This window comes from Mauremys mutica, chromosome 16 (genome assembly GCF_020497125.1).
Source record: "Mauremys mutica isolate MM-2020 ecotype Southern chromosome 16, ASM2049712v1, whole genome shotgun sequence".
NCBI lineage: Eukaryota > Metazoa > Chordata > Testudines > Geoemydidae > Mauremys > Mauremys mutica.
The window spans coordinates 21,580,851-21,593,847 of NC_059087.1; the positions used below are offsets into that span (position 1 = coordinate 21,580,851).

The 12,997-nt window shown below is 41.1% G+C and overlaps 2 protein-coding genes across 4 annotated transcripts in view; one reads left to right on the forward strand and one right to left on the reverse strand.

Moving 5' to 3' along the window:
* Window positions 1–10,967, reverse strand: part of GNAZ (G protein subunit alpha z) — a 92,736-nt gene extending 81,769 nt beyond the window's left edge. For both annotated transcript variants that reach the window (XM_044989974.1, XM_044989976.1), the window contains exon 1: window positions 10,154–10,967. In XM_044989974.1, the coding sequence (XP_044845909.1) occupies window positions 10,154–10,876 (723 nt within the window). In that variant the 5' untranslated portion in view covers window positions 10,877–10,967. The remainder of the gene's footprint in view (window positions 1–10,153) is intronic.
* The window catches only part of RSPH14 (radial spoke head 14 homolog), a 187,731-nt gene that overhangs the window by 107,804 nt on the left and 66,930 nt on the right, over window positions 1–12,997 (forward strand). The gene's annotated exons all lie outside the window — the stretch shown is intronic.

Consider the following 12,997-nt stretch of genomic DNA (forward strand, 5'->3'; position numbering starts at 1 on the left):
ATTGTGACTATATACTCAACAAAATTAATATTAACAAGGGAAAGAATGTAAGCAAAATAGGAAAGAACAGGTTAAAGAATATTTAGATATGTTAGATATATTCAAGTCAGCAGCTCCTGATGAAATTAATCCTAGGGTACCTAAGGAACTTGCTGAAGCAATCTTGGAACTGTTAGCTGTTACCTTTGAGAGGTAATGGAGAATGGGTACCAGAGAACTGGAGAAGGGCAAATATAGTATCTAGCTTTAAAAAGGGGAACAAAGAGGACCTGGGAATTTATAGACCAGTCAACCCAACTTTGATACCTGGAAAGATAATGGTACAAATTATTAAACAATCAGTTAGTAAGCACCTAGAGGATAATAGTTAAAGCTACAATTTCATCACGGAGGCCATGTATTCCGTGACTTTAAGAGACTTTCGTGACTTTTTCGGCTTCAGCTTCAGTCGTGTGCTCCAGGGCGACGGGGGCCCTCAGCTGTCTGCAGCTTTGGTGGGGGCTGGAGCTGTCAGTCCCCCCCGCAACCCCAAGCAGGCCTCAGGCTTCAGGGGCTTCTGTGAATTTTTGTTTATTGCCTGTGACCTGTCCGTGACTTTTACTAAAAATAACCATGACAAAATCTTAACCTTAATAATAAGGTTATAAGGAATAGCCAGCATGGATTTGTCAAGAACAAACATGTTGAGCTAACCAATTTTCCTTTTTTTGGACGGGCTTAGTGGAAATAGGGGCACTAGTTTTTCTAAGAAAAATTTCAGGAAGCCTCAGATTTTGCCAAAATGCAGAACTAAAACAAGGTTCAACACACCAAAAATTTTCACAAAACAGAATTCCTGTTTTCCAGCCCATTTTATTTAACATTGTTTTCCAAACCTGCTCAGAATTCAGAAAAATGGTCTGTGTGTGCATAAAGCAGTACAGTTCAGTTCTCCAGATATGGAATTAAGACATCTATGTATCTGGGACATCCCATTAATTTTGTAGCATCCTTTTGAAATCCTTCAATTAGAGCGCGTTTGGGGGAAAACATACAATTACATCCAAAGGAAGAAGCAAGATGGACAAAAGATAATTTTTCAAAATCTGTACTTCTGTCTCACATGCAGTCCAGATTCCATCTTTGAACAATATAGCAGTGCCTTCCCCATTTGCCTCACAAACAAGACTTCTTAGCAAATATACACGAAAAAAGCAGGACAAAGTACAAACTGTCTTTTCCATGGAAGATCAAAGAAAAAATATGTCTGAAGAGTTCAATTAAATAGAAGATCATATGTCAGGGACAAGGGCCACAATGAAACGCGTACAACACATTGAAACTTGTTAGCAGTAGAAATGTTGACACTGCTTCTTATAAATAAGACCCTGACCAAAACCAATATTCAGTTTAAATTAAAGCTGGAATGCTAGAGAACCAGGTAAAACCAATCAGCACCTAATTCTGCTCTCAATTACACAGAGCTCAAATTGGGGGAAAAAAAAGTGCCAGTACTCTCCCAAACTCCATTCATCTGAGATGGACACCAAAATAAGACAGATACCCCCATATCCCAGGCTCTGCTGAGCTAGTGTTGACCTTAATAGGACTCTCATATCGTCTAGATCCAGTTTACAAATTTGTAAACTGGATCTAGACGATATGAGTCCTATTAAGATCAACACTAGCTCAGCAGAGATATCAAGATTTAGATTTTCCTTGGTGGGATTGATTGCTCCTTGGGTTTTGCTGTACTAGGCTCACTGTCTGGGGGATCCTGCAGCAGCAGCACTTTCCTTTCCCTCACACCACCTTATGGGGATTGCATAAGATGTCAAGGGGACTCTAGCACTTGCTCCTTTGGGCTCACGATGGATATGAATTTTCCAAATCGCTCATGTCTTTTCGTCATAGAGCAAACCAATTCCTCATCACCTGAACATCCTGGAACTTAGGGATGCTGGAAATCTGGATGTGGATAAGTGTTTTGTGACTTGAGTCCATTTCTAAATAATACTGCCAAGAAACATCAGCTGGTAGAAGAGGATTAAGAGGGCTCATAGAAGGAGATTACTCTTCCTGTTGAAATGCTCTGTACAAATCAAATGGACTTGAACTCCACTCTCTCATGTCTCAGACATTTTTATTCCGTGTGTTTTTAAGCTCTAGCATCCAATGCATAGTCTACAATGATTTGTTAGATTATAATATCTTCTTTCACTGGCTATTTGTTTTTAATTTTAAAATCATACTAGTAAAGCATGAAGGGTCTGAAGAATTCTGAGAAGCCAATGAACTTCTAGACTCTTATTAAGAGATACCTTTCCTAATGGCTGTGGAAATAAAAAGAAAGAATTAAGGACAATATTTCTCTCACTTCAAGGACAGGTCACTGTCTGTCAGATACAGACACTCTGTTACTGTAGGAAAAATACTGTATCAGGAGGAGCGTCTGCAAGGAATAGACCAAAGGGGAATATGTATGACACTGATACAGCAAAAAATGCAACTGAGGTGAATAGACTGCAAGATCACTACAGGCCATATGAAAAAGAGATAAATATCCTATAAAATACTAGGGGATTGGCTAGAAAGGGATAATTCAGACAGTGACTAGAAGAGGTGTTTACAAAGAGTCGGTCTCTCTTTGCAAAGAGCATGTGATCTTGACTGATATATAGATATTTAGGGGAGAAATTTGTTTTTTAATATGATAATCTGGCATTGCTGTAGGCAGTGAGAGTGAGGGGTAGGTAGAATGGTGAAGGTAGAATGGAAAGTTCCAAAGGAAGCTGAACACACTACTACTAGAAATTAAATTACTAGACTGCTCTAGACTATTGCTGGATCTCAAATGGGTTTTAAGCTTGATGGGTCTGAGTTTCTGGATGGCACTAGCTCCAGATGTGTATCTCCATATTGTAAAAGTGCAGCAGCTGGATCCTCACTAGCTGACTCCACCTCAATTAACGTCACTTCAGATGTAGTTAAGTGTCTTGAAGCCTAATACATAGGAGAATTTTAAACAGAAGGTCAAATGACAAGCCCCTTATTTGGTTCCTACCCAGGTCTTATTCAGCCAAATAAACTTCACTGAAGTCTATACATATCTGAATTCTTCACTGAAGTCTATATATGCCTGTATAAAGCCCTCAGAATTTGACCTTTAGTAAAGACAGCACTGAAGATGGGCCAGTTTTGGACTTTGGGCCCATTTCTTTGTTTCACCTCCACTTTCTGATTCATTCTGGTTACTCCTGAGTTACTTCAGTGTGAAATAAGGATTAGAGCTTTGATTTGCAAATGGTAAAACTTTCATGGAAATTAGTGGTTAAAAGTAGGTGATGATAAAATGCAGGATTAGGTTGTTGTTGTTTTTTACACCTTCTAGTTTGTTGCTTTTCTTACTTCATCCTTTTGAAGTGCCAGTACCAACACTTCTGCATTCCTTGTGTAAGTTACACTCCTTTTTCACATCCACTGAATTCCTTATTGATGCAAGTTACTTTAATTTACTTACATTCAGTTTTCTAACCAACTTTTATCTGACATTTAATGTAAACCATTACTAGTTTAACTGCAGAATCTGGCCTGATGTATTCATTAGGAATTTTTTCTTCACATCCCAGCTTCTCCTCCTGCATCATCCTGTAGTGAAGTCAAAAAGCCTATGTTTATGACATTACAAGTTGGTGGCATAAAAGTTATTGTGATGTAACAAATTCAGCATGAGGGTTTCAGGATCAGGAAGGAAGAAAAGATTGGCAGGGAGAAAGGATTCCCGTATGTCAATACAACAAACTTTGGTATTAGCAAATAGCATAGGAAGAAGTATGAAGATGTCTGATGGATAAGTGGTTTTATATTTTTAGTCTGGTATATTTCATAACTTCTTTGCAGCATCAAAGTTTCTTGAATATTACTGTCCTAAAGGACACAAGAGAATTACAGTATTGGTCAGTGAAATTTGCTGTTAGAGTGCTTGCAACAGCATCTCTGCAAGTCAAGGTTTGATAAGGCTTAGCAATCTGAGTAGATATTAGCACGTGTGGCAAAGTACCTGCTTCTCCTCGGCTGGCTCAGTCCCTTTTAGCCTTGGAGACACAGGCTTGGGCAAAGCAAAGTCCTTCTTGCCCACGCAGGGTCTAGCTGATCCTTTTCTCAGTCAGTCCCTTGCTGTTTTTCTCCCCTTCTGGGGACAGAGTGCAGTCTTCCTTGCTGGAAGAGATCAGAGTCTTGCTGCACCTACTCACTGGCAGCTTCTCTCACTCCCACCCTATTTCCCTGCCAGGGAGGGTTTAAAGAGGTCTCCAGCAATTGGGGCCAGCTGAACCTAATTAGTTCCCTGGTAACCCCTGTTCCAGCTGAACTTGATTTCTCCATGGCTCTCTCTCCTCAATGGATAGGGAGAGGCCTTTTAACCCCCTTGGGACTAATTCCTACCCCTCCCTTTGTAGCCATTTGTCCTGGGTTTGCCACACAAGGCAATGCTATAAACATTTCTCTTGAAGAGAATGGTTAAATGCTATGGTTTCACTAAACAATGACTATATGGGATTGTTAAGGATGGGAGAAGTAGCTCATAACCAGCAGACAACTGAAACTCCATAACCTAATGATGTTTTAAATATCAATCTTTCATGTAAATGTTCACAGACATATTTAAACAGATCTTCAGAGTTGAGTTCTTTTAAGATAATTCCATGCCAGGGAGGGCAGTACATGAAATTTCTCCCTCAGAAAAGGTAACATTAGAATGCTCTATTGACTTGCTGTATTTCATTACTTGAAAACTGCAGGAACCATCTTAAAGTAAGCATTGTATATGTACTAATAAACATACTGGAGATAGGGAACCTATTTTATATTTTGGGCACCTAACCTAGGTATCCAAATATTTAATGTGAGTTTTTTAAGGTTCCTTAGTTTGAACATTGAGTCCTAAATGTTTAAGAAGTGAATGAAAAAGAAAAACCTGTTCACAGACAGGAATAAACCAACAATGTTCATGGAAAAAAAGAATGGAAGCTAACTCTAGAAATAGATGTCCAGCTTTCACTGACTGTGAACCATCCTGTAGTCAATTTGGATATGCTATCCAATGAAGGTTTGGCCTCCTTGCATATGGTTGTCAGAACTGATACTGCTATCAGCTCGTTTCCCCCTTTAGCATTACTGTTTCTCTAGGCTAGTATAGCACCACACACAGACATGATTGTTCCGGCCAGTGTATAAATGATGGATCAACTATGATACCTAAATCTATCTGCCTAGCTGTTTGAGTTGTCATTAAAATTAAACAGCAATGTATAAATATGCTGGTATACAATGTATAACAAAATATTGTTTAATTGTGATCTAAAATGTATCGTGCATTTTCTCCATATTTACATAACAAGTGCGTTATTTTATAAATTCAACTGCCTCTATAGGCCAACAGCATCTCTCTAGTCAGGCTGTTTCTATGGACACCACTGTGGGCTCTACTTCCTACTACACTTACTCGTTGCCAAGAAAACCAAATTCCTCTAACACTTCCCAATGGGAATGAAGGTCAGGAAGGTGGAGAGCCACAAAAATACTTGGGAAGTATTACTAGCCCAGAAACCACATGACAATAGCAAAATACAATGATGGTGAACAGAGAAAGATGACTTCCATTCTGCTACTAAAGAGACATGGTATAAAAGGATTTGCGTCCACAGTTGCTACCACTCAGGGGCGGCTCTAGGATTTCCGCCACCCCAAGCAGGGCCGCACGTCGCGGGGGGCGCTCTGCCAGTCGCCGGTCCCGCGGCGCTGGTGGACCTCTCGCAGACGTGCCTGCGGAGGGTCCACTGGTCCCGTGGCTCCGGTGGACCTCCCGCAGGCATGCCTGCGGATGCTCTACCAGAGCCGCGGGACCAGCGGACCTTCCGCAGGTGTGCCTGCGGGAGGTCCGCCGGAGCCGCTTGCCGCCCTCCCGCGGGACGCCGCCCCAAGCGCGCGCTTGGCGCGCTGGGGTCTGGAGCCGGCCCTGCTACCACTTATCAGTGGGATTACTGTACATTCAGTAGCTGCCTACATTTGAGTTTTTATACACACCAGAAGTGCCAAGGCAATCTGGAGAAAATCTGCAATACACACTTAAATGTAAATATGGGAATTTCACATTACAGCAAAAATGATCACAAGATCCCTCCTGATTCTTAATAGCGTGAATAAACCTGGCAAATCATTTGGAACTGTGGCAATGTAGACACCTTGGGGTTAAAGGAACTGAGATCAGCTGGTTCCATTTTCACAAGAGTTTTTGTTGGTCTTATTTGAGATGGAGTCACAGAAAGACATAATCTACCAGTGAGCCGCTTTGGATTATGACTGCATTTCTAATAGCATAATTTGGGGAGTTCAGTGAGAGGACATTACCTGGAGGCTTTTCACCAGCAGGTTTTTTCTTCCTAGCCAAAGTCTTTTTCTAGCAAAGATTTTGTTTCACAGGTTGAAAGCAAAGGAAGTTTTTCTTCAGAACCAGTCGGAAAAGTTGGGGATGTTTAAATCTCCTAAAGGGCTTCCTATTTGTATTTGGCTATTCCTCCATTTATTTGAGAATCTGAATAAAATGCGGGAAATAAATGCCTTTATTTCTGGTGCAATATTTGTGTGAGTTTTGCAGTCAGATCCTGTTTTTGTGTTACAGATTATTGTTGTGGGCAAAAACACTTCTGCACAAAATGGTCTCAAATCTTGGAATTACATCATTTCCTTTTATTCAATTAATTTTGCCACTTTCTGTCTATAAATTATCGATAAACTGATAGCAATTTTCTCAAATTTATTGTTCAAAAATAATTCTCTAAATAATATCTTAGTCTGCAGAATGTCAGCTGGTAGCTCATTTTGAATATTTAATGTTCAGTTTATGGGAATATTCTGGAATACTAGTTCAAATTTCAGTTTAAGTGCACATTCCTGCCAGTAAATTTATTTTCTTGAGAATCATGAAAAGTGAGCACAAAAGAGGTTTAAATAGTCAAAGCAATCTTTTAAAAACAGTAAATGAAAGTTTGTGGGAAATATTTTGTAGTCTTTGCTCAGACTTAAGTGTCACGGCACCTAGGCAGCTTTGCTGTACTTCTGCAACTTTTGCTTTAACTACATTTAATAGGAGGAGCATCTTCAAGAAGATGGATTAAGCAAAACAAACAAAAACCACATACCTAACAGAAAAGTATTAAAGTATTTACAATAAGAAGAGATTTTAGCAGTTTCTCTAATGTACCAATAATTATAATAGATTTCACATAATGATATTTAACTCACCTCCTTACCTGTTACACAGGAGTAGAGGGAGTGGATTTACAGCCCTATAATCTAACACTTTGACCACACCCAGAAGGAGAGCAATGTTATCCTACTGCCAGACCTTCCATTAGAATCTTGTCTGCTTAGTAGAGTGGCTTTCCACCAAAAAATTGAAATAAGGTTCTTGGAAAGTGCTGCTGCACAAGTCTTGTTTGTTTTTTGTTAAATAAAACGGCTGGCTGGAGTGGCACCAGATAAATAACTGAAATAGATTAGAGAGACAACTCTTAAACAGTTTGAAGTACTGTCATCAACTTGCCTTCATTCAGTGACCTAATGAATATGCTGTGCTACATGCAGCATACACAATTTTCAAGAAGCTGTTACAGATTTTTAAAAACCTTGCTGCAGTTATTCCAGGAATTCCCAACCATAGAGGTCTTGACTCTGTGTTATGCATCATTAAGCATGATAGCCCTTGACTGCCACAAATCTTAGCACAATACCTGACTGATCAATGCTGAGGACGATTGGGCCCAGTGCAAAGCGGTGAGGTAGGGAAGGTCTGAGGGGTTCCACTCTACAGGCAAGTGGTGTGGAGCTCTTTAGGGAAGCACATGAAAAGTAGTTCCACACTCTGTAAGAAATCCTATCTGGCGCCTAACACTTCCACTTCACCTCACAGAGCCCATGAAAGCTATCCTCTTCCCCCCATAAAGTTAGAAATAAAGGCATCTTCCACCAGAAGAATACATTGTCTCCCCAGGTTTAAAGATCTATTTCTGAGTTAGTAGTCAGAGTAGACCACAGGATTCATTTTCACTGAGGATGGTATGTATTTAAGGAGAAAATTTAGCTCCCTGACCTTTCTGGGATGTTAAGGAGACACTTCCCCTTTCAGTTTTATTTCCCAGCACCTGGCTGCTATATATCACAGCCATGAGACGGAATCCTAGACTCCAGCCACGGGAAGGGGATGGGTTTAGTAGGTGCTACTTGCCACTTCATTGTGGTGTCCCAGGCACCCAGAGTTCATTTAGGCATCCGGGAAGCCCAGCAACATCACACAGCTGTTAATAGCTTCACATCATGAATTCACATAGGGCCTGGATTTGATCCCATTTATGTATGTATGAGCAGATACATATAATGCACATTATCATGAATTCTAACCAGGATATTCTCTAGCAAAGCTCAGATATAACAAGCACACTACATAGAGAAGAAAAAAAATAAAATGACTGAACTAGCTATGACAATTAATGCAGTTAGTGGAGTATTTCCATAAGGAGCAGATTCCTTAACAATCTGCCAAAACCAGATCATTAGAGTGATAGAAAGGATTTCTTAAGTGACTTACTGTAATACAAGCACTGAGAATGTACATAACCATCGCAATTAGATTCTAAATATTGTATACAAAATACATTCTTGGGAACCCCTTTCACTGAAGTACTGTTTCTATTGTGAAAGAACAATGCACGCAGCATTCTGGGGTGCTCCAGGGGCTGCCTTGCTGCAGGAAATTTCCACCAAGGTGAAACAACTGAAGATGCCTGAGGGGAATGATAGGAAGCGGGTGCACCTTTGGGTAAACAGCAAATTAGTCTGACAATGTGGGTATTCACCCACAAAAGCTCATGCTCCAATACATCTGTTAGTCTATAAGGTGCCACAGGACTCTGTTGTTTTTTACAGATCCAGACTAACACGGCTGCCCCTCTGATAGTAAATTAGTTGTCTCCAGACAGTGATTTTCTGGGGGTTGATTTTAGTTCCTCCTGATGGTCAGTTGTTTTTAAACTGGAATATGGGCAAGTAGGTAGCTGTAGGAATTGTAACATATTTCTACCAACACATCTGATTGTTTCTTAAGCATCATGTCCATTTATGGGGTTACAATAGAAAAAATATGTAAAAAATCCAAATAGTACCTAAAAAGGTCAAGTTAAGCTGTCTGAAAGTGATAGCAAACACATACATACACACACACACATATATACAACTATTTCCATAGTTACAGTATCTGTGTGCGAAGCAAACCAAAGACTAGTATTAGTAATACAAGGAGAATTCAGGACGAATAGTTATTTATCGGACAATAAGTAGACTGGGTGCATAACAAAAGTAGCCATAAAGCAGACTTCTAATGACAATTTCCATGCCACTTAAAGGGACACTCACTGTCAACTTGATTGTTTGGAAACTGACTAATTTTAAAATATAGTTTCTGATAGCACCGCTTAAAATTATATCTTTTTATAAAACATTTCTTTTAAATGTTTTAAAGGCTTTTTCTGCTCACGCTGATCTTTATAAGCAAGAACAAAATTGAGACTACAGGGGAAATCAAAACTGACTATACACAAAATGCTGTCAAATGCAGAGACTGAAATGGAGAACATTATTTTTGCTAACCTTTCAGTTATAGTAATTTTCAGTGTCATTTGTCACTGTAGCAGGTACAGATTTCCCAGCTGAAATGTGATTTTCTAGTTGACTATCCCCCTTTATAAAAGGAAGCCATAACTGCCCAAAGACCTCTCCCTGATTTTTACTGACTTTTGGAGTAATGCTTAGCCCAATGGGTCTGAAGTTTCTGCCTCAGACACAAAACTCATTTTGCACTATTGTGCCCACATGAGGAAGTCCTATTGTCTCCTATTGATAGCACTGAAGAAACAAAGACAATGGAGAAAGGCTACATGCTGCTAGGAAACATAGTTGCCACCTTGTGAGTGGAGAAAAAATACTACTAGATTCCATGTATGCTCTTTTGGGCAGGTGTCTTTTTGTTACCTGTGGCGGACAATGGGGCTTGGGCCTCTAGACAGTACCGAACTGCAAATAATAATAAGCCAAAACATAGAAGAAACCCAGAAGTACTCACTGTCTGGTTATCCTCATACAGCTTCAAGTCATATCCACTCAGCTCCACGCAAAAAATTATTGCTGTAACCCCTTCAAAGCAATGGATCCATTTTTTGCGCTCAGACCTCTGTCCACCCACATCCACCATTTTGAAAGTTAGCTCTTTGAAGGTAAATTTATTTTCCACAATCCCTGTGGTCATGTCCCGAGAACGCAGAATATCTTCAACTGTAGGGATGTAGTCCAGTGCCGCAATCCTTTCTAGGTCATTCAAATAGTATGCAGCATTATCCTCTAGGTGGTATTCATTAGATCGGCAGAAGCACTCCTGCACACCGGGGTCTGCCCAGAGCCGCTTCATGACTCCCAGAAGCTCAGGAGTAATCTCTCCTTTGCTTTCAGCTGGGCCAGTCAGGGCAAAAAGCTGCACGGCATCATAGGCCCTGTCAGGATTGTGGAACTCTATCTTAAGGGTGGCTAGAGCACGAATGATGCGTGTGAGGGAGTCAATGGCATTATAGATAATCAGAGGTTTGTATTCCTTGCAAGCCTCCAAGTTAAAGCCACCACTGTGAATGATTTTCATTTGCTTGACAATAGTACTCTTGCCAGAGTTGCTTGTACCCAGGAGTAGGAGCTTGATCTCACGTCGTTGTCGCTGACTCTCAGAGCGCAGGTGGCGGTCAATCCTCCGGGACCGCCGCGCTGCCTCTTTCTCCTCAGAGCTTTGCCTACATCCCATGGTATAGCAGACAGTAACAGAAGAGGAGAACTGGAGATTCTCTTTCTCTCTCTGTCTCTGAGCAAGAGCTGCAATATCTTTCAATTCTCGTGCCAGGTGCACCCTGTGGGAAAAAAATCACTATCCAATACCTGATGGGCCAATAGGCCTATACCAACTAGTTCAGTCCCAGCAGGGGTGCAAACAAATGTAGAAATGCAACCACAGACAGATAGTCTCCTCAGTAGATCTCATGGCACTCCCCTTTCCTGTGAATAAACAGTGGCACATTCCTGTTAATGAAAGGACACTTCCCTATTCCATAGTGTGGCTGGATCAGTCAAATATTCTTTTCTCTTCTGCATAATTATTTTGCTCTCTTCTATTCAAAGGTAAGGAGCTGCACCTTCATATGCTCCGCTTTAGCCCCAGTTGTCTTTTAATTGTCTTTTCTGGTTGCTGTGGTGATGCTGCTAGTTACAGCTGAAGGTCTGGTACGGTTTTGTTGTGTTTGTTTTGTTTCTCCCCCCGCACTTCTTCAGGCTGATCCAGTTCAGATCTGTGAATCTGGCCTCTCCACCTGTCAAACAGTGAGAGAAAAGAAATTAATACAACTGGGAGACTTTGTTTCCCTTCTGCAGAACATTCACTTTTTCTCTGCTTCTGACACTTCTGAACATTGTATTACCCCAAATACAATCCCGATGGAAACTGTGTAAAGCAAAGCAATAAAAATCTTCTAAATACTGCAGAAATTTAGGGACAGCTTGAGTCTGCAGACCTTAGAAAATGTGTACCCTGAGCAATAGTAAATCAAATCCCCTTTTCTCTCCAGCCTTCTGTGTTTTTATTATCCAAATCCACGTGAAAACAAACAGTGCTGAGCTCTGTCCCAATTCTCTCTCAGCAAGAGCTCATGGCAGCCCTTTTCCGGCACAGCCCTGTTCTGACCGGTTTCCCAAAGTAGAGTACATGAAAGAGATTCACAGCTACTTTCCCCCTCCCTCATTTATATTTATATTGTTGTCTGGCACTCAAATGTGTGTACACATGTACTCCTGATTCTTCTTTCATCACTTCTATCCGTTTTGTTTGCATTGAACATTTTTGTAAATAAATGATTAAATGAAAGGTGGGGATTAGGTTTGCATGAGGGTTTTGTGAAAGGGTTTATCTCAAGAGGCACAATTATTGATCTTTGCAGGAAACTGTGACAAGGTGTACCAGCCTCGCGGTCCTACTACACCCAGCCTCAGGGAAAGAGCTGCGAAGGTGGGTCCTCCAGATCTGTCTAGAGAGGCAGAACAGAAGCAGCCAATCAGAGCCCAGCAGACGCAGATAAAAGGCGCTAAAGGGGCTTAGCAGGTCAGTTCCTACCTAGGATTAGAAGGGCAAGGGAAGGTGCTCCTCTTTGGCCACGGGAGCGTGACTGATTGCATTTGCTCAAGCTGGGAGAGAGAGGACGTGAGAACTCTAACCCTAAGGTAAGGGGTGAAGATAAAGGGCCAGGTGGGAAAAGGCCCAGGGAAATGCTGTAACTAAATGAAAGGAACAGTATGTGGCTGCAGCAAAGAATCCTGTGGCACCTTATAGACTAACAGACGTTTTGCAGCATGAGCTTTCGTGGGTGAATACCCACTTCTTCAGATGCAAGTGGTGGAAATTTCCTGGGGCAGGTATATATAAGCAAGAAGCAAGCTAGAGATAGCGAGGTTAGATCAATCAGGGTGGATGAGGCCCTGTTCTAGCAGTTGAGGTGTGAAAACCAAGGGAGGAGAAACTGGTTCTGTAATTGGCAAGCCATTCACAGTCTTTGTTTAGTCCTGAGCTGATGGTGTCAAATTTGCAGATGAACTGGAGCTCAGCAGTTTCTCTTTGAAGTCTGGTCCTAAAGTTTTTTTGCTGTAGGATGGCCACCTTAAGATCTGCTATTGTGTGGCCAGGGAGGTTGAAGTGTTCTCCTACAGGTTTTTGTATATTGCCATTCCTAATGTCTGATTTGTGTCCATTTATCCTTTTCCTTAGAGACTGTCCAGTTTGGCCGATGTACATAGCAGAGGGGCATTGCTGGCATATGATGGCATATATTACATTGGTGGAAGTGCAGGTGAATGAACCGGTGATGTTGTGGCTGATCTGGTT